The sequence below is a fragment of the Saccopteryx leptura genome, chromosome 12 (genome assembly GCF_036850995.1).
Source record: "Saccopteryx leptura isolate mSacLep1 chromosome 12, mSacLep1_pri_phased_curated, whole genome shotgun sequence".
Taxonomy (NCBI): domain Eukaryota; kingdom Metazoa; phylum Chordata; class Mammalia; order Chiroptera; family Emballonuridae; genus Saccopteryx; species Saccopteryx leptura.
Window position 1 is genome coordinate 32,347,497 of NC_089514.1, and position 20,040 is coordinate 32,367,536.

General features: G+C 37.5%; 1 protein-coding gene across 10 annotated transcripts in view; it reads right to left on the reverse strand.

Moving 5' to 3' along the window:
• PPP1R9A (protein phosphatase 1 regulatory subunit 9A) overlaps positions 1-20,040 on the reverse strand; it is a 293,914-nt gene that overhangs the window by 44,671 nt on the left and 229,203 nt on the right. For all 10 annotated transcript variants that reach the window (XM_066353671.1, XM_066353670.1, XM_066353672.1 and 7 more), the window contains one exon: positions 15,430-15,585. In XM_066353671.1, the coding sequence (XP_066209768.1) occupies positions 15,430-15,585 (156 nt within the window). The remainder of the gene's footprint in view (positions 1-15,429; positions 15,586-20,040) is intronic.

A 20,040-nucleotide genomic window follows, 5' to 3' on the forward strand; every position in this document is an offset into this window, starting at 1 on the left:
TAAGTGCGGTATAGAGAAATTGTAAATAATATCCTGTCAGCTTTAGTCATGTTTACCCCCAAGTGAGTGTGCCACAAAATTATTTTAGAAATCTGCCCCCCCCCCCAAAGGCCATTTTAAATTTAGGATCGAACAAGAGGGACTGTAAACTTCTAATATTACTGTAATCAAATAAGTCTAAGGTTTTCTTATCAGAAGAAGTGAGTGAGGCGGCTGATGAAAGGATAGAAACGTGACCCTTTGGAGATCATGACGCCTTAGAAACCTCAGCTCTTTGGTTTGTAACCTGCATTTCCTTGGCTGCTAGGGGCACACAGGACCAAGGAAGAGGCAAAGAAGTCAGCGCCAGGCACGGGCACCCTTAGATGCCCATGAATAAAAGTCCCCCCCATGCTCCTTGCTAAACGCTCCCTCCTCGGCGCTCTCAGGGATCCTGCTAGTTTAACGCCCTGGGTTCTACTCTGCCACAGCTCGATACTGCTCTGTCTTGAGAGGTCATTCCGAAACTGGTTTACAGCTGATTCTGCCCCACTCACATCACTTCTGTTACTACCCCACTTGCGAACCTAGTCTCTCCTGCAACCCTGCTCGTGTGGCTCTTGCTTTTTCACCAGCGAAGGTTTCTAGGGGCTTCGGAGCCCTAACAACCTCTCCACAGGAAGCACTCTAATCTGGAGAGTCGTTTGCACCTGACAATGCCCGTGCTGGAGTGCCCAAGCTGCTGCTCCAACTGGGGGCCCCACAGCAAACGCACGACTGCAGTCACTCATCCTTACCCTCCGGGAATCATGTTGGGTAAGGAAAACCAGGACTCCTAGCTGAAAACTGACCCGGTCTAGTTCCCGCAGTGAACTGCTCTTAAAACAGGGCTTAGAATCTGGATCTTTTGGTTCCTGATCCAGTGCCATTTTCCTTAGAAAATAGGGATTAATTCAACAGGTATTTATTTATTAACAAGCTGTTATATGCAAGGTGAAGTGGAAACAACTCTTTCTCTTTCTAATGAATACCAGTGTTTATCTACCCTACCAATATAAATTAATAAATTTAAAATGGCAGAAGTACCTAGATGTTAGGCATGATACATTATTTATATATAAACAAATATATTCACGCACATGCACACATACACACATACACGGCTATAAGGGATTATTTTCCATGGAGATCTTGTACTTCAGTGTAAATATACTTGGCCACCCGGTAAATCCATGGCCTAGGTGATTTTGGAGTATCTGCAATTATTATTGACAAGATGATTTATTCCTTGTTTTTTCAAATGAGTGCCAAGTATGAAGAGTACTGCAGGTCCTTAATGTCCATTTGGTCGCTGAACATTGTTTCATTAGAATGAAATACTAAACTTAACTCTTGTTTTTATCAAATAGCCTGTGGTAAAGCTGGTCTTGTTACCCATCCCTTCACCACAGATCGAAGAACCTATCCACAACATTAAATGAAGACTTATTATAGTTAAGTCAGGACTGATTGAATTCATCTCCGGCCTTTCCTGTACTAGCTATATGATGTTGGAAACTGACTTAACCTCTTCTACCTTCACTTTTCTTACCTGTGAAATGCAGTTCCTCATAGGTCTTAACCTTCCTTATTGGAAAATTAAATGAGAGAACCCATGTGGTTAGCAGAGAATCAGCCCTCTAAAAAGTCTTAAGATTAAGAAAGAATGATCAGAAGAACTCAAATATGATTACCTCAAATCTACTTCACAGTTAAAAGTGCTTTGTGCTATAAAATGTCACACCCAAAAAGAAACAAACACCTCCGATTCTATTTGAATAGTAGCAAGAAATCAAAGGGTAGATTTTACAAAGGACACTTGCAGCTATGGGGAGGTGCTGGGTTTTCTTTTCTTTTGTCCGTGGTTTACTCCCTGGAGGATAACCAAGTATACAGCATGCAGCTTGTTGAGACTTGGGATTTTCTTTTCTCAATTACTCTGGCCTCTAGCAAGCTGCTTCTCTGGCCCCAGTTTCCATATGAAAGATGCAAAGGCTAGACAGTACGAACTCCAAGGCCCTTGCAAGTACCACAGGTGTGACATTTATAAAATGGACAGCCTGCGGATGGTTGTCATGGTTGCAGAGTCTGGAAAGTCTTGTCCAAAGCCAGCATTTTCATTCCTATGAATGCATATGCCAGATTAATCCACTGGTGTGTGGGACAAATTTAGGTAAAACTGTGCAATAGACAAGTTGGTCTTCAGTCACCTCTCCCCTCCTATCTCACCAAAACAGGTAACAGAAGAGAGCTGACCTCAGTGGAACACTGATAAATACTTGGAGTGTTCCTAAGTACAGCACAATTCTTCAGATATAGGATAGCAGAATGAAGTGTGTAAATTCAGATATTCTTTAGAAGATGGACAAAAGTTTTAGTATAAAGTATTATTAGCTATTCATAAGGTCTAAAATTGTAATGTTATTATTTTAATCCTATATGGACATTATAATAATTTCTACAAATCCCTCACTATTAATAGGATACACATCAAAAGTATACTATAGGCAAACGATTGGTTAATAAAAACAGAGCATGAAAAACCTGCTGAAACTTTTGGGCTTCAGAGAATCTAGGACTAGAGAAAAGAATTGGGATTGAGGATATAAGTGAAATCGTAGGATAGTGTGTTTCAACTATAAGACCAACCTCTTTCATCTCTTCTGTACTTTTTAACATAAATGCCATAGACATCTACCCCAGGATTGCAGTACAAAGAAACATATGCATTCCTACAAAGAACAGCAGCCCCCATGTAACATTCTGCAGATGTACCTGCCATGTATACTTTGTTTATTTCTCTCAAAAAAGATGAATTCAGAAGATGTGCTCAAATCACTGAATCAACATAATCCAAATATAACTGCACTAGAAATGGAAACATCCTTATGTATCAATATAAATAGTAAGATAGAACTTCTGCACTGTTTCTACTTATCCTGTGGATGCCTGGGAAACATTTTTCTTTAAAAAGTGAAAAACAGCCCTGCCAGGTTATTCAGTTGGTTAGAGCATGGTCCTGATACACCCAGGTTGCAGGTCCAAAGCCCGGTCAGGGCACATATGAGAATCAACCAGTGAAAGTATAAATAAGTAGAACAAATCGATATTTCTCTCTCTCCTTCATTTCTCTCTAAAATCAATAAAAAGATTTAAAATTTTTGAAATAAAAAGTGACATTATTATCTTTGCAGGAGAGATTTTAAGAGACCTCAAGTAGTAGAGATTTTATCATCACATCAGAGCAACATTCTCTGCTCTTACTTTAGAAGGGCAAAATAATAACTGATATTTGTGTAGAACTTTATAAAGTAGTTTCAGCATCAGAATTACAATTTTTACAATTCTCTCTGTGATTACCCATGACCATGTAAACTCCACTAAAGAAAGAACCAGAGCTGTTTTGCCTCTACTTCGGTGCTATTAAAATGAAGCTACGCCATAGTTCTTTATAATTTCTGCTCAAAGCCTTACAGATGGTACCTATCTTTACATTAACAAACTTATTATTCTCAGGGAATAGTTTATGCAAAATTTGCTGAAACCGGCTGATTGAACATCATAATCCAATCTGAATGACAACACTAATTGCGGCATACGCAGCACAGGGTGAGATATCCAGCAAGGTCACTCTCTAAGTAGCTGTTCATCAACTGGTGATTAATGAGGAAGGTGCTGGATGGAGGTGACAGCCTGTAATTACAGTCCCTTTTAAAATAAATATCCATTTACTGCTAGGTAAGTCCCATTTTATAGCTACTGCACATGTTAATGGAAAGTTCCATTAAAAAAGCTTTATTTTACTATCTTAATGCATTCGTATCTTTTTAAGATTACTTTCTGTACATTCTTTATGACTGAAGTAAAGTAATGCATTTTTTGCATGCCTTTGTTCCCTCAAGACTATGGATTGTTTTTACTGGGTGTTCGTGCCCCTGACTGCTGAGGACGAGTGGAGGACCGGAAAAACACGCAGTCAGTTTAAATTCCTGGTTAGCAGTTTCTGATGCAAACTCTTCCTACTTCCTACTAAATTTCCAGTGAAATCACACTTAAAAAACAAAACAAAACTCATAGCCAAATGGACACTAGAACTAAAAACAGCTGTTACTAGAATATGAAAGAGTTATGAAATTGAATCAAGAAATACTAATCCAAGATTTACTCCAAACACAGAGAGGTGCCACCCTCAGTAATGCCTTGAAGTCGTGAGTCTGTCTAATGAGAAAGTTGGGCAGCCTCTACTGTCTTTCCCAGGAACTGTTCTCCAGCGAGGTTCTCTAACTCTCTCAGTAGTCCACAGTCATTCAGAAAGCAACCACTAGAACAGAATACGACTGCATTGCAGGAAGGTGGCGGCCAGTGTCACATGGCATACTTTTAGCTGCAGACCCCAAAGTAGAGCAATAGAGACAGGGGTGATCATTGTAGGTGCTCTGAGAGCAGAGAATAATCTCCTGTTTTTCTTTAACTTAGAAAACTAAGCAGTGAGATATAGATATCTATCACCTTAGTAGAGAGAACTTTACTATGTTATAGACTGCCAGAAAATAGCAACCAGGCTGGAAACTGGGCACATAGATAGACCTGTTCTCTTCATGTAGGTCTAGGGTGGGATCTGTAAAGCCAGCAGCCAAGGCCAGGGCCACCATCAAAGCAGCCAGTCCCATGCAGGTTCGCATTTGATTCGAACAGTCGGTAAAGAAACAACGGAGCCAAAAACTGATGGGCTATGCATAGTCTTTAATTCTAGCTTGCACCTGGCGGGCCAGTAAAAATACACACTGGGCTCCAAAACCCAGTCACATTCAGTGCTCACAAGCTACTGACTTATCCGAGTTTCCTAGAATCAAAGGTTTCTAGCTCACCAGACTTATTCACCTCTGTTCCCCATCTCCTTCCTTATCCCAGATACAAACTATACACAAACTGGCATCTCACTCAGCACTCCGCCATCTTGGCTGCTTCTCCTGGCCTCCTCCACGTGGCCTTTCTCTGCTCTCCTCTGCTCTCTCTTCTAATGATAATCTCAGGAACCAAGAGCACAAACTCTGTTCTGCCCCCATTTTATATTGTAGCTTCACAACCTCTAATCCAATATACAAAATAGGGAAGTCTCTAATACAAAGTCACTTCTCTGAGGCATGATTGGATTGTACCACCCCACATCAAAAAGGGTGGGAAAGGCTTAATCCCAAAACCAAGCCCCAGGCTACAAGGATTCTGCCTGCCTTTAGCCCACCCCAACACACATTAATATCACCTGGGCAATGGCCTCCTCATGGGCAGCGTAATCTTTAACAAAGTGAGCATAATGCATTTTATCTGCCCAACAGGATCCATAACCACAACGATGAATCAGGGCTGCCTGACATCAAATACAAAAATGTTTCTGTCTCATCTCAAGGTAAAGGAGAAGAAAGCAAGTGATACCTTCAGAACAAGGAAAGAAGAGTATTAACTTGGAAATGCAAGTAAGTAAACCTGTGAAAAAGATGTATTCTACATGTAAAAAGATATTTTAGGATAACTATGAAATGTCAGGGTGAAGAGAAAGTAAAGAAGCGCGAGGAATGGATGGAGAGTAAGGAAACTAAAAATATAATAAGAGACTTGAGTCATGATAAAAATAAGGAGAATAAATGAATTTGAAGTTAAAAGCGTAGTTAATACTACAGAAAATGGAATCGTTGATATGACAGGGCCCATCTGAGAACAATCTCAGACATTGAAACAATAGAAAATGAAATAAAATGTAAAAAAGATAACATTTCTAGAAAAGAAACAAAAACAGAGAAAAGTAACAAAAAATGAAAAAATATTCATGAACTAAAACTAAAAGAGAAATCAAACATAAAACCAGGAACAGATTAGAAAAGAAATCAATGAAGGAGGGCCTACTTCCAGACATTATGATGAAAGAGTTTAAATACAAGGCTAAAATAATATAAGCATCCAAATGCCAGGTCGGCATTAAATTTTTCCTTTACAATATGCAATGCCAGCCTAGAACAAGGAAGCTTGTCCTACGGCCTTTTTTGGAAATCAAAATAATCTACCCAACTAATGACTATTTCTACGTCATAATTGAAATGGCCCATTCTCAGGATGGGATACTCATAAAAACTGTATCCTCCACGAATACTTAATATATTACTCTAAGATGTACTCTGAGAAATAAGAAAAGGTCCAGAACTTACAAATTAATTAGGAAATTCAGGCATAAAGGAATAATAGGTGAAACTGAGTAAGCTGAGAATATACTTGTACCTATTTTATAAAGCTAACATAAAACGTAAGTTTTAAAAAATGTGATAATTAAATTTTAGCAACAATCTTGTCTTAGAAGCCAAGTTGTATCAAAAGCTTCTATGTGGAACATTCAAATGGTATTGTTTTGTTCTTAATTTTGAAAATTATAAAAATAGAGAATACTTTTTAAAAAACTTGAAGTTAATCCTTAGTAAAAAAAACCCAATAAACAGAAAAAAAATTTGTGAAATATAAAATGAGATCAGCTCAATTAGACCTTAAATAATTAAACAATAAATTTATAAAAATAGATTTAAGTTGCTGAATATTCTTAGGTTCCACGATACATAAAGTATTTTTAAATTTTACAATAAAATAAAGTGCTGCAATTAAGTTTATGTTAAAAGTAGGTACACAGGCCCTGGCCGGTTGGCTCAGCGGTAGAGCGTCGGCCTGGCGTGCGGGGGACCCGGGTTCGATTCCCGGCCAGGGCACATAGGAGAAGCGCCCATTTGCTTCTCCACCCCCCCCTCCTTCCTCTCTCTCTCTCTCTTCCCCTCCCGCAGAGCAAAGATGGCCCGGGCACTGGGGATGGCTCCTTGGCCTCTGCCCCAGGCGCTAGAGTGGCTCTGGTCGCGGCAGAGCATCGCCCCCTGGTGGGCAGACCGTCGCCCCTGGTGGGCTTGCCGGGTGGATCCCGGTTGGGCGCATGCGGGAGTCTGTCTGACTGTCTCTCCCGTTTCCAGCTTCAGAAAAATACACACACACAAAAAAAGTAGGTACACAAATATATTCTGGTGTGTTTATCCAAACACTACAAGCAAAAGTAGCACATTATTAATGGTCAGGCAAAGAATACTTAAACATCTTTAAGTCATGGCCCTGGCTGGCTAGCTTAGTCAGTTGAGCATCGTCCTGAAATGCCAAGAACATGGTTCGATCTCTGCTCAGAGCACAGATGGGAAGCAACCAATGAGTGCACAAGTAAAGTGGAAAAACAAATGAATGCTTCCCTCTCTATTTCTCTCTCTCTCCTTTCCTTTCTCTATCTAAAATCCATCAATAAATTAAAAAACTTTTGAAGTCCTATTTTATGTGCTTTCAACATGATATTTAAATAGATAATCAAAGTCGTTGGACAGAAAATGTTACAATGAGGTGTAATTTTACTAAATGGCTCTGTTGTTTAAGTTAAAAGGAAAAATTAATTAGGATACAGAAGGTATAAAACACATAATACCACCTTTATCCCAAATACCTTTATTAATCTATGATAAAAACACTACCTTAAATAAATCAAAACTTGTAAAAACAATATTATCTGAGCACAATGTAAGAAAATATTAAATTAATGCAAAAAATAAATTAAAAGTTGTTTCCTTAACTATTTAAGTCAAAGACAAAAATGAAAAATATAGACCATTTGCAAAATGATGACAAGAAGGTGTTCAAACACCTAATCAGAGAGATTCATAGTTTTAAGAGCTTTTGTGTTTAAACAATAAAGTATTACAATAAATTAAGTATTTATTGCAAGAAGTTAGAATTTTAAAAATTCAATATTTCTAACAATAATAGGATGATGAAATATTTTTTAAAAGGTAGAAATGACTAAATTCTTTAGGGAAAAACTTACATTTTAATACAACGTAGCAAACTAACAAAAGGTACTTACTGACTCTATTGAACTCAACTTTGGAGATGCCAAGAGAGAGAAAGAAGGAACACTGGTGGGTTCATCAGTTACAAAAATCTTGTCAAAACTAAGACACAGAACACAGATGTTTCTAGACGTTTTGAAGGGAAAATGAGGTCTGAAGCAGGAAAAGTGTCCGCAACTAGGAACAGGAGTCAGCAATCTAATTAATCTAAAATCTTTCATAGGTGACGCAGGTAAGCCTGTATCTGGAGGTAAATCAGGGACAATCTATCCTGCTCTCCTGAAGTTTGGCTATACTGGCCACTAAACTTAACCTTTAGTTCCATGTGGTGAGTAGCAGCAGCAGGACAATGGTGAATTCACATCAGGGCAGCACTGAAATCCCATTTAGGTGAGTAGAAACTGTTTATTTTATTTTAGATTTTATTTCTTGATTTTTAGAGAGAATGAAAGAGAGGGGGAGAGAGAAAGAATGGGGAGAAGCAGGATGCATCAACTCCTAGTAGCTGCTTCCTATATGCGCCTTGACCGGGCAAGCCCAGGGTTTCTGACTGGCGACCTCAGCATTCCAGGTTGACACTTTACCCACGGCGCCACCACAGGTCAGGGGGAACTGTTTATTTTTATAAAAGGCATATCTATAAATATACTTACCTAAAACTCTTGAAATGCAAAAATATTGGAGAGGAGATGTGGATGAGGGTATGCCCTGGCTATTCTTTTGTAGTGATGACATAGCTATTGATCTGCTTTCTATATCGCTAGGAAAAAACACCTAAGGCTCAGTCAGTTACTCATGGGTCATCTTTAGAAAAATAAGGAAGAATGTTTAGCTTTTAAGTAGCAGATGAAAATTTTATGTATCTAATGACAAGTAGGTTAAAACAGTGATCCCCAACTCCCGGGGCTGCGGACCGGTACTGGTTCGTGGGCTATTTGGTACCGGTCTGCAGAGAAAGAATAAATAACTTACATTATTTCCGTTTTATTTATATTTAAGTCTGAACAATGATTTATTTTTAAAAAATGACCAGATTCCCTCTGTTACACCCGTCTAAGACTCACTCTTGACGCTTGTCTCGGTCATGTGATACATTTATCCGTCCCACCCTAAAGGCCGGTCCATGAAAATATTTTCTGACATTAAACCGGTCCATGGCCCAAAAAAGGTTGGGGACCACTGGGTTAAAAGATTTAAAAAATTAAAAAAAACAAGAAGCATGAAAATTGTTAAATATGAATTAAGTCAACAGATTTAAGTTCTAATATTATGGTAATTAAGATTAACCTAAGTGGGTTAAACTCACCAATTAATTGACAGACTCCCAGAGTAGTACAACATAAGATTTAGGAATAGGTTAACTAAAGAAAAGATATTTGAATAAAGGACACAAAATGGCTAAAAATAAAAAAGAAAGAAAGGAAGGAAGGAAGGAGGGAAGGAAGGAGGGAGGGAGGGAGGGAGGGAGGGAGGGAGGGAGGGAGGGAGGGAGGGAAGGAAGGAAGGAAGGAAAGAAGGGAGGGAGGGAGGGAGGGAGGGAGGGAGGGAGGGAGGGAGGGAGGGAGGAAGGAAGGAAAAAGAAACAGATGCTGGGAAGCTACCATGAAGTAAAAGAAAAGCAGTGTTGAATTTTTAGTATCAGATAAAATAGAATTTGGGGTAAAATGCTTTATAAGGTATAAGAGAGGTGCTACAATAAATCAAGAAGTTGTAATGATCCTGAACATATATGTAGATAACAACAAAGGTCTAAAAATATATAAAACCACAAATGATAGCATTATAGGAAAAAAACTGTAGCTTTTGATTTAACATATGCTTTTCAGCATATAGTTGCTAAGACAAAATGCAAGCTGTGCTAAAGAAAAATATGTGTCTGTATTGTTAACCTTATATAAATGGAAACATACATAAATTTCATACCCAAACATAGAATGAGTGCTTTTTGCATACATCAGAAATATTTAAACAAACCTGTTATGAATTAAGCTACAAAAGTCTCAAAAGTTCTAAACACTTAACATATGGAGTATCTTTTCTGAACAGTGTGATAAAATTAAAACCCAATAACCAAAGGATAGCAAAATAAAGTTCCATATGTCTAGAAAGTAAAATATTCCACTAAATAATTTTTGTTAAAAAGGAAATCCCAAGAGAAAATGGATCTAAGTGACTATAAATGTAAAAGATTGTGACATGTAGTTAAGGCAATATTGAGAAAAAAATTAAGCTTTAAATCACTTACAGAATGTAAGAATTATCAAAACTAAATGTCGTAAGCACAACTGATTAATGCCAATAAGGAGAAAAGGATGAAAACTAAACATATTGGGAGAAAATAATAAAGTATTTTTAATTTAAAAAGAGAAAAATGTAAAAAATACATTACAAAGTTCTAGAAAAAACTAAAAAAATGAAAAAAATTCAAGTAAAGAAAACAAAGACTCTAAGAAAGATAACTAATTATACATATTAAATATTTCAGTACTTTAAAATTATATTATAAAAATATAAGTTAATAAATATGAATGCCTAGGATATATAAAAGAAATGTATTCTTTTTTTTTTTAAATAAGGTTCTTTTTTTTTTCAAAGACTTTATTTATTCATTATAGAGAGGGGGGAGAGAGAAAGAGAGAGAGAGAGAGAGAGAGAAGGGGGGAGGAGCAGGAAGCATCAACTCCCGTATGTGCCTTGACCAGGCAAGCCCAGGGTTTTGAACCAGCAACCTCAGCGTTTCCAGGTTGACGTTTTATCCACTGCGCCACCACAGGTCAGGCAAGAAATGTATTCTTGAGAAACACAAATATATCAAAATTGGGTCCAGAAACACTTGAAAACTTGAATAGAGTACTATCTATTATGAAAGGTATTTAAAACCTTCCTCCTCAAAGGCCCAGATGGTGTTCCAGCTGACTAATGACAAACTTTCAGGGAACAGTCATTTCTACCTTATGCAAGTCATTAAATCTCTTATTAAGTTCATTTCTGAAAACAGAAAATAAAGAAAGCTGGTTAACATATATCAAAGCTAATACAACATTGGTGGTAGCTTTTGATTGATCCATTCTAGCTAAGATTATCTGTTACTTACAGGTGGACGCTTATGTAACTAATAAGGGGGCTATAAAATTTTAGAGATCAGAAAAAAAGATTTGAATTAAACAGCTATATTAAAAGAGTCAATGTGATAAAAATGCCAGTTTTCTGCAAGTTAGTTTACTAATTTAATGTAATTACAATAAAAATGACAGAGAAGTTTTTTCTAAGGGGATTAATAAAGTGATTCATGTGTTCTATTGAATAAGTTGAAAAGTAAAGAAATTTCTGAAGTTAGATAGATCTAATTTATTCCATCAATGTTTAATACATATACTGATAATATTTCAGCAAAGAGTGAGAAAATGGAACAGAATATGAAGGCCAAAAGCAGTCCAAATTGTAAAAACACAAATTCTGTAGCCTCTCAACCAGAGGGAAATGGGTAAACGAGCATTTAATAAAAGTGCCAGCCATCTTGTTAACTATGTTAAAAAAATTAAGCTAAGGTATTCATCTTCTTGTATACAAAATAATTCCAGTAAATGCTTGATAACATTCATTCACCTAATATTTAACTACTATCTGCCAAGGATTGTGCAAAAACTGAGGATACAATAGTGAGAAAAACAGAGGAGCATAGAGCCTACTAAAAAGATACATAATAGGCCAAAAGTAGGAACTGATTGAGATAATGTCGCTAAAGTGCTTTGCCCAAATAGCATGACATGTGCTTTTGCTTGAAATAATGTAATTGAGAGAACTTTCTGTAATATGAGACTTTGTACAGACACCAATACAACATGACTATGTATCTCCACCCCAGGTTTTGTGTAGAATCTTATGAAACATATCTGGTGCTGCACAGTATTTTTATGGGGATGTTAATTGTATGAAGAAATTTAAAACTGGGACAGTGGCATTGTGCAAAATACAGATGCTATGTAAGACTGCCACACAGCTGATACTTGATGGCAATCTCCTGAATATGTTAATGCTAAATATAACAAAAGAATATCAATACATTAGGAATAGAATGATGTGGTATTTGTTCTTGAGGTGGGGACAAACCTACAATTTAAACCAAATTAAATTAAAAACCAAAATTAAAAGAAAACTACAGATTTGGTTATTCAGACTAAAAATAAATTGGCAGTGTTATACAGAATGTGTCCAGATCATGCAGTGGTCTTCCTCAAGGTCAGCAACCATTTTCTGTAAAAGGTCAGATAGCAAATAATTGAGGATTTGCAGACCACATGGTCTCTGTAAGACTACTCAGCTTTCTGTTGTTACATGAAAGTAGCCACAAACAATAAGTAAATAGATGTCCATGGCTGTGCTGGAATAGAACTATATTTACAGAAATAGGTAAGGGGTTAGATTTGGCCAATGGATAATAGTTTGCTGAGCCCTGGTCTAGATCAGGCAGTTGTCTACACAATGGTGTACACTTCAAATAATATTTATGAAGCACTGAGTCCTTGGCTCAATTCAGAAAATGAAGGATATAACTTTCCATATACTATTTCTGCTTTTTAGACTCTGTCTTGCATAAAAGAATGTGGACCCTACTTCCTGCTCAATTATCTACCAAAGGGTAGGGGCCGCACTCACCTGGCAACACGCAAGAGTCATACTATAAGCTTCTGCCAGGGTAAACCACCTTGAATTTACTGCCTCAAAATTGGATTGAGAGTTACAACATTCAAGGAAGATTTCTTAAAGAACAAGGTCTATCTACTCTTCTAGATAATCTTTATTCTTGAGCCAAATCAGAGCCATGGAGAAACAGGTACCTAGATTACACCCCTTCCTTCCACTTCCACTCCCTGCAAAAGACTTTTCTTTTTCTGCAGTGCTCTTTGGTTTGAAGATATCAGTTAATCTATATAGAAAGCCTCTATAAAAAGTAGTCTTAAGGTAGGCATTGCTGTAAGGAAATTCTGAGTTTTGTGATCATTATGTAATAGTATACTTCATTGTACTGAGACGTTCATATCTGATTTTGAACTAAGAGTAGTTCTAAATCCTCTAAAAAAATCCATGGATTCTGCCTTAAGGAACTCGTGAACTATATAAATGGAAGTGATTTAACCTGACTAATAACAGGTGGAAGAGAAATGGGCACTCTCAACACACAAATACATTTCTATAGCTACAAGAATAGTCATCCTGGCTGCAACATGGCATTAAGTATCACAAGTCCCCAAAATATTCATATTCTTTGATTTAATGATTCCAGTGTGAGGAATTATCCCAAAGATAAGCACACAGGTATTTGCTGCAGTGTTACTTGTTAATTATAATAATTTTAAAAAGAACTAAAAACAAAACAAAAAATGTTTCAAAATAAAGAACGTAAAACATGAAAGATTCAGAAGACGGAACAGTCGAGAAGCATCCCTTGGGGAGAACATTTGATGGCATGGGAAAATCCTAATAATACAAATTTACATACAAAAAGGAGGAGTTTAGCACAGTATATGTTATATAAACCCAAACAGCACAACATTGGGCTTCTGAATGATTGTTTAGTATTTATATAATTCTGTACTTTCCAAAACTCTATAATGAACTAAAGTTCTTTTTAAAGAGAAACTTACACTTGAAAAGTATATTCAATTTGATACTTCTCTCACAAATGTAAATCTGTCATAGGAATTAAAAAGGTAAGTCAAGCCTGACCTGTGGTGGCGCAGTGGATAAAGTGTCGACCTGGAAATGCTGAGGTCGCCGGTTCAAAACCCTGGGCTTGCCTGGTCAAGGCACATATGGGAGTTGATGCTTCCTGCTCCTCCCCCTTATCTCTCTCCCTCTCTCTCTCTCTCTCCTTTCTCTCTCTCTCCCTCCCTCTCTCCTTTCTAAAATGAATAAATAAAATTAAAAAAAAAAAAGATTTAAAAAAAAAAAAAAAAAAAGGTAAGTCAACACATTAGGCACATTAAGCATAACATCAGAATGTATAAACCTGACCTATTTATGATAATCAAAATTTAAAAATATAAATAAAAGTTACAAATAAGACTAGAAATCATAAATCAGTAATTACCCAAGTGGTCAAGTCCCTGACAGACTCGAACCCACAGAACAGAGGCTTATCGTCAACAGCGGACGGTGTTCCCTGAAACAATGAAGAATAAGCTGTGTGTGGTGTGGGCTCTTTCATCACCATGTCTCTTTCACGTCTTGCGGTTTTGAGTAGTTAATTTGGAAAAGTGGTTTGGGTGAGCATCTGCATTTGCCCCCTCGGGATGGATTTTTGGCCTTTTCTGACAGCTCCGGACTTGGGAGCACTGACCTCATTAGATTTCAAGACTGCATCTCCCAGACTGCCCTGCCTAGCTTTGCCCAACAGGAGGCATCGGCAGGAAGAGAGAAGGGTCTATATCACCCTGTCCCCGAGTTGTAGTTTTTAGTAGTGGCTGCATCTTATAAAGCTGCAGATGTTGAATGGGCCTCCTTCATAAAGGGTCATCTACCTTTTGACCATTAAGCCACAAGATGGTAACAACTTCCTGCTGTTGCCAGGCGCTGGGCACTTCACCCCTTGGCAGTTCTGTTAACTCTGTACAAAGTTCATTCACTAAACTTTCCTCAATTAAACCCTTTGGTTGTGTCATCTCACTGTTGTTGGGACCTTGTCTGTTTTAGGAGAAGAAAAAAGAGCCTTTTTAGAAACCAATCCCTTAGAGGAAAGCTTATTTCCAAGTCCTAAAACTTCTATCAAACTGAAAAAATATAACTTGAACTCATTAGGAAAACTGCATTTAAGCTATGGCTTGAAATGATGGAATGGGCAAGTTGTAAGTTTTCACTACGACAAATACCAAGCACTTAAATTAATGATTGTGGCATGAGATCCACTTAAATTTTCCTTTGAAATTCAATGTGATTCAAGACAATCTGTTATTAAAAGGCTCGATATTGAAAAATGATTCTTTTTTATGAGAGAGACAGAGAGAGGGACAGATAGGCATAGAGAGAAGAAGAGAGAGATGAGAAGCTCCAATTTTTCGTTGCAGCACCTTAGTTGTTCATTGATTGCTTTTTCATATGTGCCTTGACCATGAGGCTACAGCAAAGCAAGCTTGCTCAAGCCAGCAACCTTAGGCTCAAACCAGCAACCTTGAGCTTCGAGCCAGCGACCTTTGGGCTCAAGTCAAGGACCTTTGGGCTCAAGCCAGAGACCACTGGGTCCTTTCTATGATCCCACACTCAATGCCAGTGACCCTGCGCTCAAGCTAGTGAGCCTGCACTCAAGCCAGATGAGCCCACACTCAAGCTGATGACCTTGGGGTTTTGAATTGGGTCTTCTGTGTCCCAGGCTGAAGCTCTATCCACTACACCACTGCCTGGTCAGGCAAAAAATGATTATTTGTAATACATTCTTCAAACAAAAATAGATACTTAGTAATGAAATGAACAGGTATAGATAATATGCAGGTGAGCAGCTTACCTCTTTGAACTTGTGACTGAGCTTGGTTGTGTCCAGGTCTGATGGGGAAAACATGTCCTCATTTTCAGGCAGCTCAAACACTTCAATGGCCATGTCACTGCCAGGAAGGACAGGTCCTACCTCATCCTCCTCTTCATCTGTGGCATATTCTCCTGTCTGAAAGGAAGGGGATTTCAGAAATCTAGCTGTCCTTAACCCAGGTGTCAATGGGTTATTTGAAAATATTTTATAAGAGAAATAAAATGTCACCAAATGGTAAAAGTGTAAGTAGGCTTTTAAGTCAAACATGCCTCATGCAGCCAATGTTATAAACAAAGGTTAGTTCAAAGATTCGAAGTGACATGTCTGTTCTGAGTATAAGCACACTTCTAAAAATCTAATAGTGTCAGTAGTATCTTTAGTATAGCCACAAAAGTTGTTTTCGATCTAAGTATTTGATGGCTTTATTAAATTAAATTATGTTGTGAAAGGAAACAATTTCTTTAAATTCTCACCACCTGTGTGAATAAAAGCCACCTGATTCTAGAAGCAGAAAAGAAGGAAGAGGAGATCAGAAGGTTCACAGAGTGGAATGGGACCTGAATTAAGCCTTACAAAAGTTTAGCAGGCTAATTCACCTAAGCTTTTGAATTCAATAAACTCTGTTTCATCTACTTGTTTAACTAATGTGGTTAACTAGTGACCTAAAGGATAATCCAAAAGGTTTCTAAATTTATAGTCCACGCAGCTATATGTATTGCTTTTCCTGCAGAGTACTTTGATACAGTCTAGATTTCCAGTGTTTCTTAGGAAAACCAACGATCTGGCAATACAGGCATATTGTGGCATGGTAACAATTGGCCAGAGTCACCAGTGGTTGCCCCTCTTGGATGGATCACACTCTTTCCAATCCCCCACAACTTCTCCATCTCCACATCGTTCTACGCTGTCAGCGTCCCTCCTCCATGATGCCTGCAGGCCCCTGAAGGCATCTGAGCTCATGACCCTGGGAATAAATGTTTCCCCTCACCACTAACTTTCTGAACATTATTAGAAGGTGGCTCTGCTCCTGGCAAAATCAGGATTCAAAATAATTCAAAATAACTGTGTGAAATCTATACCTTATGATAGAACTTACAGATAGATCACCAACTCACAGCTGAAAGACAAAGTTCATTTATTTTATCTTTGTTCATTCAGGTAGTAATAGCCAATACATAAAACAGATAGGAATGCATATTGCCTTTTAAAAACTTTCAGAAACAGTGTACAGAGACCTATTTCTTTGACTAAATAGGCTTAGTATCTCATTGCTGTTTTTTCTTTTGGTTCTGTTCTATGTTTTTGCGAAGGCTAAAACTCTATGTCTTGTGCTAGGGTTGTATATGGAGGAAATATGCGCATTAACTCAGTGTAATAATTCCCTCATGTTTGGAAGACCATATTAAATTGCCATTCTGACTTCTCCTTTTCATGTAAAACAATTTTCATTTTCTTAGAGGTCTCGTTCTCTGCAGTTGTCTTTGAACCTGTATTCTGATTCTCTCCAAGTTCTCCACGTCTATCTTCCATCATGGAGCCCAGAAGTAGACACAATTTCTATTGACTGTGACGAACAAACTTCAGACTCTCCTTCCCAAATGGTGGGTTATTATCATGAAGACCTTGAGTTTGGTGACTTTTGTGTATAAAAGTATCTAAGACTCTTTAGAGATCAGTTTGAGAAATGTCTAAGCTATCAATGCCATTCTGAGTGCCCTTGGGAGCTGAAGAGCAGGTTCACAGTTGTTCATATGGAAAATAATATAATAGTTAATAAATTATAATACAAAAATAAACTTTTGTAAAACTAGATGTGTTTATTTCTATATTAGCATTTATTAATTATTGCATTATTTTCCATATGAACAACTGTAAACCTACTTTTGCTCCATCCTGTATGTGTCCAGGATGGGGTCAGACATACAACAGATATTTTTAAAGAAATAAATTCAATCACATTACTTGTATTATCTATAACTTTTTAAGGAGGTTTTCAGTAATATCAAGAAAATGTATTACAAAGTCATTTGTTAAGAAGGGAGTAATTTGTCACATTTGTTTTTTGACACTTCGTATACTGAATAACAGAATTAAGGTGGATACAATATACACAAATCTTACCTCTAAGCACAGTTCTGGCTTTGTCGTCCATTTCAGTTATCAAAATTATCTTCATAAATGTAAACTATTAAGAGGTCATCCTTTTGATTCTTTTATTTTTGACTTTACCCGTTGCCTTTCCATCTCAATACCCAAATTACCACTACTAAAATTTCTTTTTTCATTTCATCTTTTTGTTTACTACTGTTTCTCTCTCTAATTAGCCTTACAAGCATGCTGAGGACAAGACAAGTCTTTTATGTCTTGGTTATATTTACTACTAATTAGAGGTTCTGGATAGGGCACTTAAAAATTAATGTTGCCCTTCCCTCTCACTGGTCATTTACCATTCCCATCCTCAGTAGGCTTTAGACCACGGGTCCCCAAACTGCGGCCCCCTGAGGCCATTTATCTGGCCCACAGCACTTCTGGAAGGGACACCTCTTTCATTGGTGGTCAGTGAGAGGAGCATAGTTCCCATTGAAATACTGGTCAGTTTGTTGATTTAAATTTACTTGTTCTTTATTTTAAATATTGTATTTGTTCCCGTTTTGTTTTTTTACTTTAAAATAAGATATGTGCAGTGTGCATAGGGATTTGTTCATAGTTTTTTTTATAGTCTGGCCCTCCAATGGTCTGAGGGACAGTGAACTGGCCCCTGTGTAAAAAGTTTGGGGACCCCTGCTTTAGACCAAAGAATGCACTGACCATAGAACCTTGTAAACAACCAGATGTCAAAAAGTTACACTTAGTAGACTAAGAATAATGTGTTCTTCTGATTCTTTTATCTTTATTGAAAGTGAACATTACTTTTATGATTAATCTGCAAGTAAAAGAAATTATGTGGAATGATGTATTAGCACAACTTCATAAACCTCAACATTAGACTGCACTGATTCTGACATTTATAGAGGAAGGCGGACAATGATGTATAAAAAAGCAATTGCTGTAACAGTATTTCTATCGGTATCTGGTTCAAGTAAACACAGACTCTTGAAAGTTCTTTGTCCCAACCTGCACATCCACTTTGAATGAAGCAAGAATAGTTCTTTGTGTAAGAATTGATAAAGATAGTAAATGTTCCTTTTTATCTCCTTGTCTACATTCTTGATTACTATCTTATACTTTTTAATAGCCCCCAAAGGGGGGCAAAAAATGAATAACAGTAACTTTGCAACTTACTGTATGTAATGTACATTTCTTAAAAACTGTGCAATACAGGCCCTAGCAGGTGGCTCAGTGGATAAAATATCGTCCCATGCACCAAGGTCGTAGGTTGGATCCTGGTCTGGGCACATACGAGAAGTAATCAATGAGTGCACAACTAAGTGGAACAATGAGTTGATGCTTTTCTCTCTCTCTCTCTCTAGCAATGGAAAAACTTTAAAAAACCCTGTATGATATAGGTATTACTATACCATGTTAATTGGAGAAGATGGAGACTCAAAGACTTTACTCAATGTCAGACAATTAGTCATGTTCTTCAAGCTACATCTAACATATTCCAAACCCCATACTCTTCTTTCTATGTTAAGCTGCTTGCAGTCTATGTGAACTAAAGCTCTGCAGGAAACAAAACTCACAGGAATAAATTCCTTTCACATTTCCCCAACCAAAACCCTAGTGCATAACCCTCCTGTGTTGAGATTTCCCTTCCCCATCTTTGAATGCTACCATTCAATTCACTTTGAAGATTTTGAAGAGAGTCTCTAATGAGCTCCAAAGTTCTTTTCCTCTTCTTTTCTCTCATACTATGCTCATCCTGGGCAAGTGCATAAAAGTCTACTTCATCATATTCGGCTTATGGCTCCACGGACTGATGTTTCATGCACACTTTCTTAAATGAACCAGAACTAGAGCATACAATCTATAGAATCACTGCAGTGTCTTAGAATGGATAAAACAGATACTTGCAACGCAAAATGACAGCAAAATTTTGCTAAGTGTTTATGGTTTGTACCTTTTACATTTCCTTCTCAAATCTATTTTTCTTGTCCCAGTCTTCACTGAATCTGCCCTAAGCATTTTATCTCATTTCAATAGACACAACTTCCTTTATACTCACATTACGTCATAGCATTTAATATATTTTACTAAATAGTTGATTACAATAGTAAGTGAAACTGTCCTGCCACTTAGTAAACATATAACTTTTGACTGATGGGAGCAGAAGTGTATAGATATACTAGAGCTGGGAATGCCCAGAGGGCTGTAGATCTCAGCCTAGGTTGTAGAAGGAACAGTGTCTGCTATGTTGGTGAGTTGCTTAAGTGGAGACCAATGAAAGAATCTCAGTTTGGAAGTTGCCTAGGACTACGTTCAAATCTTGGCTCTGTGATACCATGGTTGTCGTGAGATTAAATTAAATGGCGCCTGTGAAGTGTTGAAAACAAAGCTTGGCACATAGTAAGTGCTCAAAATAAGCAATTGCTGCTGTTGCAGCTGCTGATACTAATACTGTAACAGCGACTTGCCAAAGCTCCTCCAACT